Genomic DNA, 19,975 nt, shown 5'->3' with positions numbered 1-19,975 from the left:
TCTCTCCCCTCCTCCCTCCCTCCCTCCCTCCCTCCCTTCCTCCCTCCCCCCACAACCAAATCCCTGCCAAGCAAGCAGCTGTGAACAAAATTTCTCAGCAAGATGAATTTGAAGTTTTGCATGCTCTGTGGAACAGGATACACAAATACAGCTTTGAGAGGGCAACAGTTGAGGGGTGCAAGTCCAGACTCTATGAATAAAATGCGTGCGCATGAAATGGATGAGCCTTTTAAGGTGTCTTATTAAGTTAAAAGGTGCAGGAAAGAATCAAAAAATGCATGCGAAGGTTATTTTTCCATAGTGACTTTTGGTACCTCAGTCTGAGGTAAGTAATGCCTGAAAGTTTGATGTCCAAGTTTTGCTATTAAAGTCAGTTAGCAAAACTAGTGAATATGAGTGCTGCGGTTGCATCTGAGACGCTGGCAGACCAATGGCAGGAACTGGTCTGTAGAATTACAAACTCAATTGAATATGTTTTAACTTAATTTTGGTAGACGTTATCCTTATCAAAGCTTCCCATCAAATTGCATGCATTTTGTTTCCACCAAGGATTTTTTACTGGAGTGTGAAATCAGCATGAGAATTCTGTTGGGTTTTTTTCTCCAGGAAAATAAATGCAGGATGTGAGTGTGCAGAAAATATGGACACCTATATTAAAGCCACCTAATATTTTCCGTGCTTGCAGTGGAAATTTTCAGTTGCTTGCAATTTTGACAAGCTTTAACTGAGATTTTCCATTACATGTTTCTGCCTTTATATTATTATTATTTTTACATTTGGAGGGGAGATAATGTGCTTAAATGTGTAAATGACATATTAATAACATTTATACATAATTTATGACCAGAATAGCTGTGCTTGGTTCTCATTTCTCTGCTGTAGCTATAGGGCTTGTAATGTTTTATTACATTTGGTATGTAATATTTCATCTTCATGAAGTACCTTGTCCAAGTGAGACTTGAGTTTATCAAGGCAGTGATTTTTGTGTCCAGTTTATGTAATATTTTAAATGTTCCTAGTTAATATTTTATTTTGGTTTGCATTCAGGTAAGTCAGGGTGGAATACTGCAAAAGGATGTGGAAAAGTCTGTTTGTAATTAAAGGAACGCTAATTGGACTTTAGGGACTGTGTGTAAGATACACTAGTCTTTCCCACGGCCACACCCTGAGCATATGATCTTTAACTGAATTCATGGAAACATTCACACTGCTTCCTACAGATTGCAGCTGGCACTGTCTGTAAAATCTCTGCTTCACAAAGAGCAGAGGATTTTATGTGATAATGTGCAATGATACATTTCATTCTGCTGCAGTGTTACTATACAGCTATGTGAAACAGATGGAATGCATTGTAAAAAGACTGTAATATGCAATGCAGTTATGCAATAATATCGAAATCCTAGTAATGGTCATCCTTGTGGTTCTCGTTCAGAGGATGTGAAATAGTGCAGCGCTTGACCATCAAATGTGTGTGTGGCTTACAGATTGCATGCCAGCTAAATTGTTAGATGACCACCCACTGCTTTTGCTATTTCAAGCTTTTAACATCTTTCCCAGCAGCATAAGCTCTGCGAGTAGAATTTTTCAGTGGCACAGAATTTTTCTATTAACAGCATGAAAATGTAATAGGCTGTCAACTGAAATATAAGGCCAGTTAGACCTGGGCCCATCCAGTTTTCAGCAGTTGTTAGTCTCTGGCATGTCAAAAAAAGAATTAAGACTTTGTAAGACACAATTGATGGATAAATTTGAAAGTTAGAAAAGGGTTAGTTTCTTACTTTCAGGTAAGGACTGATGTAGATGTTCCACCTACAATTTCAGGTAGCAGAAATTTTACTTAAGTGGTATTTCAGAAAAGATATACAAACATATTATTTCAGTTAGTGCTAAAGATTTCTCCTTAGATACTCTCCATATTCAGACTAAAAGACTGTCCTCATGTAAAAGAGAAATTATTCTTTTAAAAGAAAGTGCACATTGTTAAAGATAATTGATAAAGATCACCACATAAATGTGTTCTAGTTGGTTGAATATGGCTTCAGCTGTCCAAACAGTCATCAGTGCCTTTTGGGGGATTCTGTGTAACACAAGAAAAGTTTGAGACTCTCGCGTTTATACTGGTGCCGATTGTTTTGTGTTCTCCATGTACACTTTCAAGTCAGAATGAGGAACGTATAGGGCAAATACCGTAAGAGGGGTTAGTGTAGTGACTTGGTAGCAGTTTGCTTCCTGTTCAAAGGATCTCACTTCTCATTTTGTTAAGCTGGTTAGTTAATTGCTATGTCATGTAATTATTTTTTAAACTGACAGCAACTCTAGCAAAACAAGTGTTTCTTCACTCCTGGATGCTTCAGTCTGTGTCAGAGTTGTGTTTATGTCAATATTCTTGTGGGTGTGGTAGGGTGTGGATGAAGCTGAAGGGAATTCCCATTTAGAAGACTTTGCAACATTGATGGATGTTATTTTCCTCAATTTGTCAACACTAATGTTAACTCAGATTGACGGAAAATGATGTTGATGTAAAATGTCATTGGCTGTAGCAAGATCTTGGTACATGTCTTCACTGGAAGGAGTTACAGGTAGAGGATAGAAAAACCTTTTATCACTCTGCCTACTTTATGGCTACCTTAAAATGATTTCTGCAGCTAGTCTGTGAGGAGAAGGAGAGTTATGTATGAAAAGAAAAGCTCTGGTTATAAATGTAAAGACAAAAGCTTTGACATTGTTTTGTTCTTAATCTGTCCTTTGAGTATGTGCTTCCATTCTTTTCTGTCATTAGAAGTCATTCACAAGCCTTTGCTGCTCTTCACTGTACTGAGTATAGGCCCTTGGAAGTCAAGACTTGTGTCTGTGTGGGTCTCAAGAAGATGTGCATATACCAGTATGCAGCTATAGACTTTAAAAAAATATATAGAAGGTAATTTCTTTCCGTACTGTTGAAATTAACTACTTCTGGTTTTTAACTTTCTTGAGTCTCACAAACTCCTTTATGGCTAGCATACTCTGTGTGAGCCCAATTTAAAACATTTGCTGCTAAAATGCCATTTTAGGAATACAAGAGATGAAAAAAACATAGGAAAGATGGGAAATATCTGTAGCTAATTAAAAGCAAAGGAGACAAGCTTCAGACCACTAGAATTCAAAAGGTTGGTTTTGGCTGCTGCTTGTTCTTGGCTTTTGCTACAGGATGGATTAGTAGTTTTGATAATTTAGCACAGTATAACATGTATTGTCTAATATTCAAAGGGTGAAATATTCCAGATCTTGCACTTTTGACTTCTGCCATATGAAATTTTAAATTTAAGAGGAAATGTTCCCAACTGTGATGACTTAGGTTGACCTGGTAAAGGCTTTGAAGTAGCTGGTGGTTTATTTTGTTCTGAATAAGTATGCCAAGCTGAATTTTTCTAAAGCTGCCTTAAATTTACCTGAACTTTTTTGGAATAGTAAATGCATCAGAAACATCCCATGAGAGAAAATGTTAATATTTGGCACGAGCTTCCCATCTGAAATTTCACTCTCAGCCAGACCAAAATTATTGCCGGTGGAAAGAAAACTGCTTTGGGGATATTTTAGGTTTTTGTATTATGTTTAAAAAAAAAAAAAAAGTAAAAGAAAGAAACCCAACACAAAATCAGAAGACCATAGTCCTTCTGACATTTCCATGGAGAGTTTATCTATATTTGGTTCATCAGTTCTGTTCAAGTCATTGAACAATGGTGAACCCAAAGTTAGGACACTGGTTCTGATGCAGTGGCTGCAGCAGCACTGTGTTTATGCTGGCATAGCAGTTTCCTTTCCTGGCTACCTGCTCCCTCCCCCTCCTGCTCCAAGTTGCTGGTGTGGCATGGTCCACCTAAAAATTAATAATTTCATAAAAAATTATATTTAAAAACTTTATAAAAATTTATTTGTAACTGAATGAGGGCATGTTTGTGTGTATTTGTGTGTAAATATTCACATTTCTATGTGTGAATCTAGAAGAAACTGATGTAAAAACTGTGAGTTTCATAGAATACGCTTAACTGCCGAACTGGGTTGGGGCCAGTGAGAAAAAGCTTAAGTGGTAAGCTCTGAAAAAAAGAAAAGTCCTCATGCATTTTGGTTAACCCATTCTCCCATTCCCATTGCCATGTTCTGACCTTAAGAAAAGTCTTTGAACTGTGGAAATACTGTTCTTGTAAAATTAGCATGTGTCAATGAAAAAATAACAAAAAAACTTTTAAAACTCGGCCAGCTGAGAAAATGACTTCCTGCTGTAAACATCTTCACAAAGAAACCTTTGGATCTCTTTTGGGTCATTACTTGGTAAACCGCATCAGACAGAGTCATTCAAATAAAAACACTAACTGAAAGGGATACACAGAGCAGCAGTTCACTCTCTGCAGCCTTTGAGCAGCAGTGTCTGGGGAAAAAAAACTTCAGACATCGGAGCAAGGGTTTTTATACAAGTGTTCAGGTATATTTGATGAATTCATAAATTCACACTGCCATTGTTTTCATTCAGAACAGTAATAATTCTGCTTGGAGTTGGAGAAATATACCATATTTTTCACGTAAGTCATAGAATATCTCAAGTTGAAAGGGAGCCGTAAGGATCATCGAGTCCAACTCGCTGCTCCTTGCAGGACTATCTAAAACTGAATTATATGACTAAGAGCGTTGGCCATATATAATTGTATCTGGATAACTATACTCTTCCCCCCCCCCCCCCCCCCCCCCCCCCAGTTACACTTTTGTTGTTACTATCAGCAGGTGCATGCTGAGGAAAGCAAGATGGAAAACATTTTTCTCTAAATTGGAACATGTGGTTAGGGTCCTCTGTTCTCTCCCTTAGAGTCATAGCAAAGAAGTCAATGTCTGCTCTCAGTTAAGGGCTGCCCCCACACCCTTCAGTGTTTTCTTAAGGCCTCTCCTAAAATCTTTAATACATTCACTGTTTTTGATATGCATCTGGAATGAAGCAATAGAATTTGGGCTCAGGCAGGAAGATTCAGTAGCTCCAGTGGCTATGTGCAATGCTTTGCTATACTGTGTAATTGGGCTTGAGGTCACATCAGTAACACATCCCTAAGAATTTTGGGGTTTGGCCCATGAAGTTTTGCTGCGTATGTCTGCGGATATCTTGCTCCAGTTTCAATTATGGGTGTTGGGATTTTTTGGGTTTTTTCTTTTTTTTTGTTGAACACGTGAGGAATACAGATTGGCAAAGGGTAATGAGGCATTAAAATATACCTAATAAGAATGTGGGAGCTCTCCAACTTTTTCATAGCATGAAATCCATGGAAAAGAGAGAATGTCATGAGCAATCCCCTTGTATTTAAAATAACATGTTAATGGGAACATCCTTGCCACAGCATAGCAGTTGCTTTGGAGGAAGAGAAATTTCAGGAAAGTTTACCGAATAAGTTTTTAACTACATTTTAAATTACTATAGCAGGAAATTACTATGGTAGGAAAAAAAGAGAAGTACCAGCACTAAATCGTCTTAATCAAGCAACGATTGGAATTTAATCATTCATTATTTTGCTGTCATCTTCATGTCTATTAATAATCTTTTCTAGGGTGTTTGGTAGTGGCCACCCTAGCATTTTTACAGATAACTTTGTTCAGCAGAGCAGTCTTCCTTCTAAGTTTCTTTGTGCTTGAATGAATGCTACGGAATTTAAATGCCATGGCTTACAGAACATTGAACTGAACTTGGTGAGTTATGCCCAAAAATATAGGTAGCTATGTTGATGGATTTTAGACATCAAGGTACAGTTTGGGTTAGGGCTATGGGGTGAAAAGGGTTAAGCTTGTAAAGTAAGCATAACAAGTGCTTACAGAATGATAGTTAAATAGCACTCACTGAAAAATCTGGAGTCATTAATACCTATAAACTGTTGGAAATCACAATTGCATCTCTGAGAATCAGCCATGTCAGTCTGTTGTTAAAGATTTGCTTTGCCAGAATCTCAGTTGCCTTCATTTAACAACTAGTTCCTCAGGAGGGAAGCATTTTGGGTGTTAGTGTCACTGTATAAGACAGTGTAAAAAATACTATCATTTAAAAAATGTAAGTAATGGGGGAAATATTATCCTGAGGTTTTTGTATTTTGATAAAATATGTAAAGAAGTGTGTTACTGGGGAACTGATTTCTGCAGTAAAGGTTGTTTTATGTTAGCTGCCAGCTCTTGCTCTCTCATTTCAGGTTAGAAATAAGAAAGTTATACTGTATTGCACTATCAGACTCTGATAGAGGTTTCTGTTCAGAAGACAGAATAATCAGTACTTTAAGCAGAAAACACTATAACCAAGAAAACACTGCGAAATCATTTTGGAAGTGCGGAGTATTGTGTCTCTTACTTATCCTAAATAGTTTTACTTTGCTTCGGTATTTTCAACATGCATGTGATGCATTTATTTGGCACAGTTAAGATATCCTGCCGAATTGTAATTACAACCCTAATTGAGTCCTTGCCTATCTTCCACATGCAATTGCAGCATTTGCTACTGCTGGCTTCATATGTTCTTAAGTCAATAGAAAGTTCATCATATTTGAGAAGGACGGGTAGAGCCTTCATAATTTATAGGAAAAGCATTGAAAGCACAGAGGCCAAGAGAAGACCTGTCTATGTAAAAGCAAGAAGGAAATGCTCTTTTTTTTTTTTTTTATCAGTGGAAATCCTGTTTTAAAGAGCCAAAATTGGTGTGATGGACAAAGACACATAAACATCTTAGCTCTGCAGTCTGCTAGGCTGAGAGGAGTAATGTTGCCCAAGAGCAGAAATTGCACAATATTCCAGGGGAAGAACCTTGTGGACGTTTCCTTCTCCAAACCCTCATTCGGAGGGTTTTGTTGTGGTGGTTTTTTCCCTGGTTTTTGGTTGTTGGTTGGTTTGGTTTTTAACTGGACCTCCATAGCCCATGTTTCTTCTCAGGATAATTTACAATGTCATCCAAACCTGTGAACTGAACAGAAGAAGAAAAGTCTTACAAAATAGTGAGGGTTCCTTCCCCCCCCCCCCCCCCCCCCCCCCCCCGGGAAAAACTAGCACCACCATCACTCTATGATAGGTTCTTATGATATTAGGTACTATTAGAACTGGCCAAGAGTGTTGTCAATTACTGCTAGTAATTTCTGTTGGGTGCAGGAGACAAAACTTAGCTGAAAGGTAGCCAAAAGCTATTAATGGAAAAAAGTACACAGGAGTAATTTAATCTGTGTACATCTTATCTACAGATGGTTCTACAATCTCTGCAAGGCCTCTGGCAAGCAACTAGAGTGATGCAAAAACAAAAAAAATCTGCATGCTAATAGAGAGAATAAAAGATGTGAAACATCTTTGTGAACTAGACCTAATTTTCTGCTTACAATAAGCCTGAGACCTTGAGACATGCATAGCATGTGGCCCAAGAAATAAACAGAGAGTACTTTCTCGTACTGAGCTGAACTACCACATAATGCATGATGAAGTTATTATAATAAGACAGTAAAATTGAGATATGCTGCTCTGTTTCTTCTTTATTTATTTTAATCCTCAAGAAGAGAGTAAATGCCATTGTGCCACAACTGCTCCCTAGGAAGAACTCCTGGAAAGAAAGGTAGAAGGAGGAATGTTTCAGTGCGGCATTTTTTTTTTATAATGTCTCCATGCGTGTGAGCAATGCTGTGGGTTCAGAGAATTAGATGTCTAAAGAAACTCGGCTTGTTTATAAACTTGGGGTTTATTTCCTATAGTACTTTTCATGGTGGTTATATGAATATTGCAAATCTTTTCCTAAATACTGATTCACTTGTGGAGGTCTTCATGCGCCCTGTAAGCCTCTTTGTTCTGCAGTGCAAGAAGAGATCTCAGTTTATCCCTATGTAAGCCACTGCATTTCTCACACAAGCTCTTTGCAGTGTTCTGTCTTTATGATGATGCTAGCTACCAGTTGGTGGTACACACAATGATCTATCATAGTACTCCCAATGAGTTCAAAATAGTATTAGGAGCATTTCTTTTATTTTTGTTGTTCCGTTTTTCCTGACATGCCCCATCCGATCTGAAGAGAGGAGGTTACACTGGGAGTTTGAAAGAATAACTGCAGTGAGGATAGGAATGCCTTCTTACAGCAGTTCCATTAGCATCACACTTGAGTTGTACCAGTGTTTTAAACCAGTATAGTAAGTTAAACTTTGTTTATTATAAAATCCAGCAACATATGGATCTGACAAATTTGGGTAATATACCAGTTCCTCCAAGTGAAGGAGAATACGTTAGAAAAAAAACAAGTCCTGTCACTAACTGAATGAAGAGAATAGTGCAATGAAATCTGTTGGAAGCTGTGAAAAGCTTATGCTTCTGTATTGTAAAAATTTTCTCAGGGAGGATCAAACTCTTTTGATCTCCTGTCTCACCTGTTTTAGGAGTCTGAATGCTGATTCAGCACTCCTGAATTCAGGAGTGCTGATGCCTGGGTCTTAATTCAGAGTGGTGCTGAGTAGGGAATTCTAGTGTTATGAAACTGTGCTACCCAGCGTTCATTAGATTTGTTCCATAACTATTATTTTTGAGCCTTCTTAAATCCATAATTATTAGGAGGATGGAGTAATTCCCATGCATACAGCTGTGAGCTGTCATGTGATACCGTCACAGCAGTCTGGTCCAAATCCTGGCAGAAGTGGTTCCCTCAGAAATGAAGGCATTTTACCTGATTAGGAAGATTTCCAAATTGCCCTGCATTGCTGTCTAAGGTAAGCATGGAGATTTTGTAGTCCACTTGCAGGACTAAATGAATGTGGTGTGTATTAATGTTTGGCTGGCACTGCCCACTTGCAAAGCCCTTTTAGTTAGAAGAGAATCTGCCCCTCTGCAGGCAGAGTATTTCCCAGAAAGTTTATGAGTGGAGATGTATAAGTGAAGGCTCTATCTGTAATTCTGTTTGAGACTACTGTTTTTTTCTAACAGTGTACTACAGCAATTCAAATTAGGGACGCTTGAAAAGGGTTGGGCGTTTTCCAACTTGTTGTTTTTGCCTGTATCTTGGCCTGAAACAACCAAACATTGCCTGAGGTTTTAAATACTTTGAGTTGTATGCCTCCCTCTAAAAAGAACCAGAAATAACAAAACAGCATGTATAGCTATTTTTGAGAGATACTGCAACAAAACCAAATCAGGGAGTGCTAGAACAGCAGCAATGGGGGTGGGGCTGGTCAAGAAAATAGCCATTCTGACCCTCATTTTCAGTCAGAGAGGAAGGCTATACATCTATATTTGCACATGTTCAACTTTAGTGTTGCAAGATTATAGCGGACTGCAAGATATGTAGTTTATACTGAAAATGTTTTCGGTGTTTGTTTGTTTGTTTTCTTTTCCTGGGCAAATCAAAGATTACCAATTAGTGAAAAATGTTTGCGCGTGTGTATGAATGTACATGCAATGACATAAGTAGACTCTCCCTCCTATCCCACTCCTACAGAGTTGCATTCTGACTTAAAGTCAGACTCAAGGGCAACTGCTTAAGGTAGAAGCTGCCTGTGTTTTTTCTTTTGTACTAAATGCGGTCAGGTGATTGAAGTTCAAAAAATGATTTTTCTTGCTGACTACTTTTTTTAACCCTTTTGCTGTATCATTGAAATGGGAAGTGTCTGGAGCTCAGCAAGGATGACAGTTATTCTTAGGAGGATGGGAAAAGGTTAAAAGTAGAAACAGCTGACGAGGCAGGATGGCTCTGTAGAGAAAGCAGGAGGGAGAGAAATGTACATCTGTTAAAGCTATACCAGTGACTATTTTGGCTAAGTTCAGCTTGCAGTTCCTTTTGAATTCCTTCTTCTTCAGTAGATGTCACTGCTATCAGTGACAAACATGATATAGGCCTTTGGAGTATCATTAATTTGGGTAACAGAGGATGTAATAAAGAGGAAAACGGGCAGTTCCTTTTTTTTTTTTTTTTTAAAGTTATCCCAGCCTTCAGTACAACATGCACTAAAAATAAAAATGAGATTTTGAAGATCTGATTTGCTATTGCAAATTCCCCATTCTCTTCCCACTGACGTTCCCTTTTACTGGGAAAATACTTAAGCCAGATACTACTGATAGTAGTTGTAGTGTTGTGTCCACTGCCTTACAGTTTCATTCAATACCTATCAAGTAAATCAGGGTCCTGCTGGCTTTTGTTCAGATCCCCACTGTCACAGGGTGGAGTCAGGGGATTCTGTCTAAGCTTCCACCATCTTTTCACTCAAGCTAACATTCAATACACTCACATTAATCTCAATCCAATACAGTTGTCCTCTCTTCCCCACAGTAGAATTGTCAAAGATATTTAATAGCAGAAGAAAACTTGGGAAGCATTATTACTTCAAGAAACCTAAGAATGGGTCTCTTTTATTATTAATTTCTTTTCCTTGCGCATCCAATACCTCCCAGCTCTGAGAGGGAGAGAACTTTTTGAGAATTGTATTTGTTTTGCATCTCATCAGAACAGATGATTAATAAAAGCAGCCTGACTTTCTCAGCAGTACTGGCCTGCTACCTCAATCATTGGACTACGTTGCTGTCCATTCTTAAGAAAGTTTTTGATCTTCCTGTGAAAGTTCTTGTCCAAACTAACTGGAATAAATGTTGAGTGAATGAATTCATGTAGTGGTGCAAGAAATGCTTTCCTGAAGTCCAAATAGGCATCTGAATGACCTTCATCTTGCATTTTGTAATTAAGTCCCAAAATAGTGACGTTTAGAAAAAGGATTTTTTTCTCTATATATGTTTTTTGCAGTTAGGAACTGTGAGAAATGAGTGGAAAGCACAGAGTGAATTATAGACTTGACTTAATCTTTTATCTCTTGGGAAGAATTAATAATTTAGCAGTGGATACTGAAATAGTTGATAGGAAATGTCTACAAACCCACTAGATATGAAAAGATTTGGACCATTAAAGGAACTGAGCTAAGGGGTGACTTTTGATATTGTGAAACATAAATAATCATGGACTGTGAATCAAAGCAGATAAATTCTGCCTTTGTTTATATAATATTGTATCTTTTAGATAAATAAAAATAAGCAAGGCTAAGTGAGGGCAGTATTTGAATATGCATTTTAAATTTGCCATCCAACATTTGTTTTAGCTTGAGGATTTTTGAAACTATTATAGAGAAAATTATTTTGAACTCTTGTGTGCATATATAGAAAAACATACACTAAATTATGGTTGCTATGTTCTACTTGATTTGTCTCTTTGCTTGCCCTGTGCACATTATTTATGGGTTTTAATCCTGCGCAGATGTGCTTTGGCATACTTTGGACAGAGAAGATTACTCAATTACTTTACAACCAAGTAGTTAACTCCGATTTCCTTAGAAGGCCAGTGTTTTTTTTCCCCTTCCTAGGTAAACAGACACAACTATAAATGAATGAAACTTGTAATAGGTTTGAATTAACCTCCCTTGCCCCCAATTATCATGCAGTATTGAAATCATATTGCCTCTTTGCTAATTTAGATATCTCCATTTGTATTTGGGTTTCAGTCAATCTTTAGTCACTACACATAGATATTTTGATTTTTCTTTAGTTAACAGATAGTGGTTTTTACAATTATCTATTCACTGTAGTTCTCATCACACATGGATTTTCCAGAGAAGTATTAGCTCAAACCGAGAATATATTTCATGTATGCTAATTGGTCTTCCTGTTAGTGCTTTAAGAGCCTTCAGAACAGCATATTTGAATTTCAGTGTCTCGCTGAATTACCTGTGCAATTTCCAGCAATCAGTGTTAGAGGATTGCATGCCAGTGGTAAAAATAGAGGGAAGATAACTGATAGAGTTTTAGTCTGGGTTAAACAGACACAACAGTAACTGATTTTACAACACATTTCTTGTAGTTGCATCAAGCTGTACAATAAACAGCAGTGATCTCATATGTTGTAGTCAGTATATCCTACAAAATGCTGTTTATTGTATTATAGTTGTGTTAAGAGGACCCAGTCTTGGTGTAAAAGCAGAAAAGAAGTAGATATAGAATGCTTGCTTTTTGTGACTACGACAGGTTTGGTTTGGGTTTGTTTTTTTTTTTAAAGGATGGGCTTTTTGTAAAATTACCTCTGCCAGCCCATGTACTGTCAGTTGTTTGTCATCCACCAGTCTCTCGTAGGACGTGCCTGCTGGATAAGAAAAACTTCCAAAGACAAGAGCAAGTGTGATCCAAGGGAGAATGTGGCTTGGGTTAGGAGGCAGGTTTGCATGTAGGTACTCGGCTCCCCACAGCCCTCTTGATTCGGTAGCAGTGGGATCTTTGAGCTAGGTATATGAGGACCTTTGGGGTACATGAGTTTTATATGTTAAGTAGCAGTATTTGTATTTGTATTATTTGTAGTGAATTAATCTGTACAAGGGAGCTAAACTCACTTAGATGTAGTCCCCTTTATATTGGCTGATAATAGCTTCGTTAATGCTAGTACAGTGAGATACTTAGATTTTGAAAGGTGGTTTAGTTGTAATAACTTAATCTAAATGTGGAGAGGTCTTTTGCTACCGTGCAAGCAGAAGAGAAGCTCTTATCTCAATCCCAGGCTCAGCTTTGTGTTCTTCTGAGGATACTTCAGGGCACTGAAATATTGCATGAGAAATCTCTTACATGTTACCCTTCCTTTTGAGGGAGTTGTTACAGCAGGGTTATGCTTAATAGATGGTCTAGGTGCTTAATAAATAACTTTGTATATTTTATGTTTTAGGTGCATTTTACATTTCAAGAATCAATTCCAAGAACAGCCTGCACTCTAAGATGATTATAGCTGTTTTGGGTAGTTCTGTTTTCTTCAAACTACAGATAGAGTAACTAGTTTACAGCTACTGCAGATAAAAAAGCTAGTTTACATCTACTGCAGGTAAAAAAGCTAGTTTACAGCTACTGCAGATACAGAAACTATTTTACAGGTCACAATTAATCCTTGCATTGCCATTGTCATCCTCGCAAAGTTGTAACTTCAAGATAAAGTGGCTACTTACTAGATCAGTTCTTCCAGAAATGGCAAAATCAAAAATCAGCTGGTTTGAAGAGAACAGGAAATAATTGTGTGCGTGTGTGTTTGTGAAAGTCTAAGTCTACTTTAGAGGAAACTGAACTGCGGTTTGCTATGGTTGCCTGAAGGCAGAGATGTCGAGGAGTCAACTCGTATCTCAGGGCTCATTGCTTGCTACATAGCTGTTAGAGTTGATACCAGCTACCTGACTGAGACAAACCCTCTGGAGAATTGGTGTTAGTTGAGGCAATGGAGGCAGCAGTGCAGGAAAAACCCTGCTGCTGGAATTCACTGCGGGTGAATTGAGTGCATTTTTTTTACATCATATTGTACATCTCCATGTATATCACATGGCGTCACTATGTGTGAATAAAAAGTGAGAGGACCTCCACTGATTTGTTTTAATTCAGAAAGAACATATGAAGTCTTTTATCAGTTTTGGCTTTCATAAATTACTAAATTTCTTCCTACTTTTTTTCCATTGCAGTTTGAGTTCATTCAACTACAATATAAAATTCACTGCACCGGATATAAAAATGACAAAAAACTGGATCACATTTTTGCTGTTCTTATCAGTGACTATGGTGAGTCTTATGAATTTTTTTAAATCACTTCCAGTTTTAACAAATGTGTACAGAATACCATAGAAATTATTAATAAGGAAATGCAGAAACAACTAATCTTGCGTTCAAATGTAGTTTCTGCACAGCAGGATCTTTATCTACCTTCTGTTCTCCTTTTAATTCCTGTGGTAAAGGAACAGAAATAGTATTTACTTCTGCTGAACGCAGCATATCCTTTGCTGGCAGAGAACTTCACAGTAACAGTTGACAAGTGACATATAAGCAGTACTATGCAGACCCCAGGAAGAGTGGAGGAGACATCTAACTCAGATTCAGAGGACATCTTTGGAACTTTTAATTTCACCCCTTATATGATAGTGGTACAGTATTTCAATCTGCAGCTTTGTTTTTCCGTGAAGTTTAGTAGCTTCCTATAAAATATTTTAACTCCTTTTAAAAATGCACTTAAAAGGTTCAGGTTTTGATCAAGATCCACTTTCTAAAATTTTTTTTTTTATTCTTTTCAATAACTATAAAAGTGGATGTCATGTCTTTTGAATACCTTTCTGTATTCTGAGGGTTGACTTTGTGGTTCACAAGATTATAGAGAAACCAAATAGCTCTAAACAAGCCAAAAGCTTCAGTGCGTAGAGTATATGGAAAGTCTCTTTTCATAAAGGATCATTTTGGGTGTGATTCAAATGCCTTTTAGACTAATGTAACTTCGATATATTTTACTGGATTTTGCAAAAGCTGTTTATATGCTTCTGACTGTCTCAGTGCTTACTATGCATTTTTCCATTATTATTTACAAACCTTGCAGATTGCTACTCCCCCGTGCTCATTCAGGAGATATTTGTCAAGATTCAGTAGTAAGAAGAATTGCTATATTAACCAGAAAAACACAAAAACATATTGTCAGTAATAAGATTTAAAGATCATTTTCCTTCAGTAAAATAATATTTAAAATATAATATTTAAAAAGATTGAAGTTTAAGAAGTTTATATTGGAGTTTGTACATGACTTGTTAAAAAAAAAGTCTTTTTCCTCTTAGTTTTTTGCCACTGCTATACCGTCTGAAGGGCATCAGAATATGACGGAGGACTTCACTCAACTGAGTGTTACACGGAATAAAATTATGACAGCACAGTATGAATGCTACCAGAAAATTATGCAAGATCCTATTCATAGGAAAGAAGGTAGAGATTCTTTTCTTATAAGGTTTTACAAAGGCAAATGGTCAACAGATATAATTACAGTAGTTCAGGATTCTTTAGTTATACTCATTTCTTGTCTTGGTAGCAATTGTTTTTCAGGCTGTAACTGTATTTGTACAATTTTTTAGAAATGTCACTTTGGGATTCATGAAGATAAAGTAATATGTTATATTACCTGTCCATAGCACCACTTCTTATATAACACAAAGCTTTTATTTCTGATGAGATAAGAAAATGTTAATTTAAATAGATATCCAGATTAAAAAATGGTGACTGATTAATCTTACCACTTTATTTCATTTCATGCTCTTACAATACCTCTTTCTCCTGGTCACATCTGCCTTTAAAAATTGAAAGTATCTTGATACACATAATTTTCCTGCTCTGAGGGTTGTGTTAGTGTCATTAATGCTTTTTCTGGTAACTCATTCAGAGATAACCTCAGTAACTCTACCTGTCACTGTATTCACTGTTTCTGACTTTATAACTTCTGGAAACATTGAATGGCTTTTGAGGCAAGAAGATGTAGTTGCATTCTTTTACAATGAGGTTTTTTTTCTCTTCTGAAATGATTCTTTGGAGGAACTGAATGTCTGGAGGTCAGAAATGGATACGAGTATGACAGTGTAAGCTTATGTCCAGCCTGAGGCATCACAGCTTCAGAAGGATCTGGACAAATTGGAAAATCTTCTGATGAGACGAGGAGGAATTACATGATGTTTGAAAAATGCAGTCTTTGAGATGGGGGGCGTTATTAAGTCTTAAAAAGAAAACTGAAGGAAGATGCTAAAAACATCTTCAAATTTGTAGAGAGGGTCAGTCATTCTGCGTGCCTTTTTGGAAAGGATTTGTTCATAAAACCCCAGCTCATTCTCAAGGGAGATTTATTTTAGATGCTAAAATTTGTGTGAGCGCAATGAGGCATTGAAACAGGCTCTTGAGGGACACTGTGGATTCCCTGACCCTGGAGCACTTAGAGAAGTGTCTGTCCACAATGACCGCTGCAGTCCCAGCTCTGCCTGAGGCAGAGGAGCTGTGGCTGCCTCCCAGCCAGGCTTTCTGATGGCTTCTAGGATACCACGGTGTTTTCAATTAACTAGTAAACACATGTATAGGCTTGTTATACATCCAAAATGTAAATAAATTCAGTAAAATGGTCTTTGCAAGCTTAAGGCTCTTTGCTAATGTGCGTTATTTGGTCTGAATTGATTTAGGTTTTTTTGCCTACCGTGCTCTAGATCTGAGGTTTGTAAATTGTAGATGTAGACCGTTTCAAGGTGAGTGATGATGGATTTTAAAATGTGTTTGAAGAAACGTACATATAAGGAACTATTTTTATTAAGTGGAGTTTTAACTAACTACTGCTAAATCTTACGTTTCTGTTTTCTTTTTTTCTCATTGCTGTGAGAAACTTACCTTATGCAGTCTTACATCTTACTTTTGAAAGACTATTATGAAAGAAGGGTTGTTATTTTATTACCAGGTCTCTACTTGTTTGCAGGTCCTTACTGTAACAGGACATGGGATGGCTGGTTGTGCTGGAGTGATGTTGCTGCCGGAACTGTGTCAGTACAGCGTTGCCCTGACTACTTTCAGGATTTCAACCCATCAGGTAAGTGTGCATGGGCTTCTACATCAACATATTTCATAATAAAATGAGGTTTTGGGTGCTTGATGCCTCCTGTATCCCCACTCAAGTCACTAATGCTCCAGAATTTCAGTAACTCCAAACCCATTATTTGCATTTTACCTTTATCACATAGAAAACTGACAAGTTACTTATTTTCTTTTCTGAAATATGTCCTTGAGGGATTCTGTAGATTAGGAAATAGAAATTGAAGTTAGATCACAGTTTTTTCCTCTTAGAGATGAGCTTTTCTCTCTGACAGACAAGCAGAAATATGACTTACTCTTTTACCTCAATTTAGCAGCTGAAGTCGACAAGAGTTTCTCCCAGAAGTGAATCTTTTCCTGTTTCTGTAGGCTAAACTTCGCATCTGTGAGCATGTGGAAAATGTCATGGACTTCCACTCTTGTCTTTTTCTGCTGCGTTTGGTATTTCCCAGGGTCCTTTCATGCCTCTTTTTCTATTTGACAATAGAAATCATTATGCAGTCCCAGAAATTTTCCAGTTTGGTTCTTGAGCAGTTTCTCTATTGATGTTTTCCTGCGTGTCCAATCCTAATTTACAGTGGTAGGATGTCAGACTTCAGTTTAGATCTTGGATGTTAAACAAGCCATTTAAATATTCTTGTCACTTCATCCGGTAGTTCTCTAACAGTTATTTTGATATATTTTGATACTTACTGGATTGGAGGAGGCAAATCTATTTGTTTTCTTAAGTAAAACACATCATCAGTTGCCCTTGCCAAACAAAAGCAATGGCCTCTAGTTTCTCATAATTCATAGTAACAAGCAATGTCTCTCTAGTCATATTAATAAAGCTGTCATTTGTTTGCCAATCTTTCTTCATTAAATACTAGGCATCAGGAAGTAGAACTTCAGTGCTGACTGTTGTGTTTTTCTTTTATTTTTCTTTTTTGGTTTTCTTTCCATCTACTTTGACTGTAGAAAAAGTTACGAAGATCTGTGATCCAAGTGGGAATTGGTTTAGACACCCAGAAAGCAACAGGACGTGGACAAACTATACCCAGTGTAATATCTATACGCATGAAAAAGTGAAGGTATGAAAAGAATGGATGCATGTTACCAGTGTCAAGAAACTGATCTGAAAAATTTCACAAGTTTCAAAACTCGAATGGCAGCAGAGTTGACGCAACATCAAAATGCAAAAAGAAGAAAGCACGACAAATAAAAAGGATGAATTCTGCATAACAGACTCAAAAAACCCCAATCCACCTGCTTTGGCTTTTACAGCTGATTTCAACTGCTTGAATAATATGATCATACTTTTTTTTTTATGGGTATTTTAAATGTGTAGGTACTAGTACTTGTTTAGGTCATCCACAGTCATCTAGTGGAAAGCAAAGTGTATGCCGTATAAGAGCAGATCTTTACATTTTGCTCTGTAATTCTGAAGTTCAGCAGAACTGCAGGAGGTTTGCACATCTCTGGAAGGCGTGCTGAGTGCATGGGTTTATCCAATTAACTCATAGTGACAGATTTTCAGCAAGTGCACAACCAGAGTTTTACTTGGGATTAATACATCTTCAAGGCAGCTTTAAGTAGAGTTCTGATGTTTTGATTTTTTCTCCCCAGTGTGAAAAGCAGAGCTAATCTTTTTTACAAAAGTGTAGGCAAGCTGTAGTTGAGTGGGTTCACCACAGGATCTTTGGAGGCCAAAGGGAAGTAAATGATGAGAAGTGTTAGATATAGGGTTTGGTTTTCCTTGTGATCTTTTTCCTGTGTACGTCTTGTGTCCTGACTCACAAGTGCCATTTTTTCAGTTTCTGAGATATTAAGCTGCTCACATGAATGAAAAACCTATACTTCAAGTTTATTTAAGTGAAATTTTGGAAGCATCCAAAATTATCTCAGGCCAGGCAGCAAAATGAGTTGAGAGTGTTGTTTTCTATATATCAAAGGTAGACTCTATGTACACACATACCCATGTGGGTATATGTATAGATAGTATTTTTAGAGACTTCAGTTTATCTTGAAGATGTCCATCCATTGACAGATTTAGGGGAAAAAAAAAAAAATCTGGTAAACCTCCAAATGCCCTCTTTCTGAGATACTCTGTAATATGTGAGGATATAATGGGCAAAATTTCATATTTTGCCCTCCCCCCCCCCATGTCCACTAATATTCTTTATGTTTATGAAACATTCAGTCATGGGAAGCAGCAGTAAATTAAAACTGTAAATGCCCAAGAACTAGGAATATAAAATGCGGGTCAGGATAGACTGTAAATTAATTTGGACCTCATGGAAAAGAGCTCATAGTAGCAGATTGTGTCAAGAATACTGACATCTAGCAGAGATCCTAACTGCCTGCATCATTGCTGTCAAGAGTGCTCTAGGGTATTCACCTAGAAACCATATTGAGAAAAGGTGGTAATAGATGATAATAAGGCATTTTTGTATTGCTTTTTCTCAAATCATGAGACATTGAACATGCTAATGGCAGTTTAATTCTACTAGCAGAGATGCTATAATTCATTGATTCTTGCTAATATTTGGCTGGAAACTGAGAGAATATTATTCAGACAGGAGCAGATCCATGCAGGTCCTTCTTTATGAATAATGAGCTAGTTTTCCTCAGGCTGTTTTGCCAGCATATTTCAACTCTGTCATGCATCAGAAGCTATTGTTTAAATGGAATAATAGCTTCGAAGAAAGCCTTACTGCTTGCTACAGTTCTGTGTGTTGTTATATTAAACAACATTATCTTTTCACTTTGCTCGGAAGGCGGGTTAGATAATGCACAATAAATGTGACTTGTCCATTGTTCAGTTCTTATTGTTATTGCCCTCATCAGCAGTCCCTGCTGTACCGCTGTTCTGTGCCAGTTCTAAATTGTGTGGAAATCTTCTAAATCCTTAACATGCACCTTTGCCTAAATTGGTCACTGAGAGAGGTCGTGATATGGGATATGGACCTGTCATAGAAAGGCTGTCATTATGTATATGTAGCCCAGCTTTAGCATTTCGGGGGTAATCCTTTTTTTTTTCTCACTTCCAAATTTTTATGAAAGTTTCACTTAAACCTATTGCATTGCTTTTGGTTTTGGGGTTTTTTTTTTAAGTTATCTCATTGTTAAACATAATGATAATTTGAAAAATTCTAGCATGAACAAAGAGGTACCCTTGTCTCATCTTACCACCTTCTTAAAGCTTTACCTGGAATCTTTTTATATTATTTCAAAAGTCAATATATGTAGCAAGCTGCAGTTAGTCTATCTTAAATTGGAATAATAAGTTCAGAGTATACATACAGTTTGGAGTAGATGAGCATTTGTATGTATGCTCTAATTCTTCCTGTAGAATCCAGATAGTTATGCTTTATTGTGATAGTATAAGGTTCAACCTGAAAATCTTCATTTCCTTATGTACAAAATGATGATCTTGCATTTAATCAGACAAGAGAAATTTTGAGAGAGAGAATTAATTCAAAGAATTAATTATAACATGTTATATATATTCCAAATATTAATTTACTAGTTCCTCTTTTTACCTTTTGTATCTACCCAGCTTTTAATAATTCTATAATTTAGCTGTAGGCTTATTTAATAAGACTGTTTAGTCTTC

General features: G+C 37.1%; 1 protein-coding gene across 4 annotated transcripts in view; it reads left to right on the top strand.

Moving 5' to 3' along the window:
- CALCRL (calcitonin receptor like receptor) overlaps positions 1 to 19,975 on the top strand; it is a 69,399-nt gene that overhangs the window by 22,950 nt on the left and 26,474 nt on the right. For 2 of the 4 annotated variants that reach the window (XM_076342178.1, XM_076342176.1), the window contains exons 2-6: positions 8,569 to 8,723; positions 13,473 to 13,569; positions 14,604 to 14,748; positions 16,268 to 16,378; positions 17,338 to 17,450. In XM_076342178.1, coding sequence (XP_076198293.1) covers positions 13,522 to 13,569; positions 14,604 to 14,748; positions 16,268 to 16,378; positions 17,338 to 17,450 — 417 coding nt within the window. In that variant the 5' untranslated portion in view covers positions 8,569 to 8,723; positions 13,473 to 13,521. The remainder of the gene's footprint in view (positions 1 to 8,568; positions 8,724 to 13,472; positions 13,570 to 14,603; positions 14,749 to 16,267; positions 16,379 to 17,337; positions 17,451 to 19,975) is intronic. The other 2 variants (XM_076342177.1, XM_076342175.1) reach the window with 1 other exon arrangement.

Source organism: Aptenodytes patagonicus, chromosome 6, assembly GCF_965638725.1.
Source record: "Aptenodytes patagonicus chromosome 6, bAptPat1.pri.cur, whole genome shotgun sequence".
In the NCBI taxonomy this organism is placed as follows: Eukaryota; Metazoa; Chordata; class Aves; order Sphenisciformes; family Spheniscidae; genus Aptenodytes; species Aptenodytes patagonicus.
Note: the sequence above shows the minus strand (reverse complement) of the source record. Positions and strands in the feature narration are given on the sequence as shown.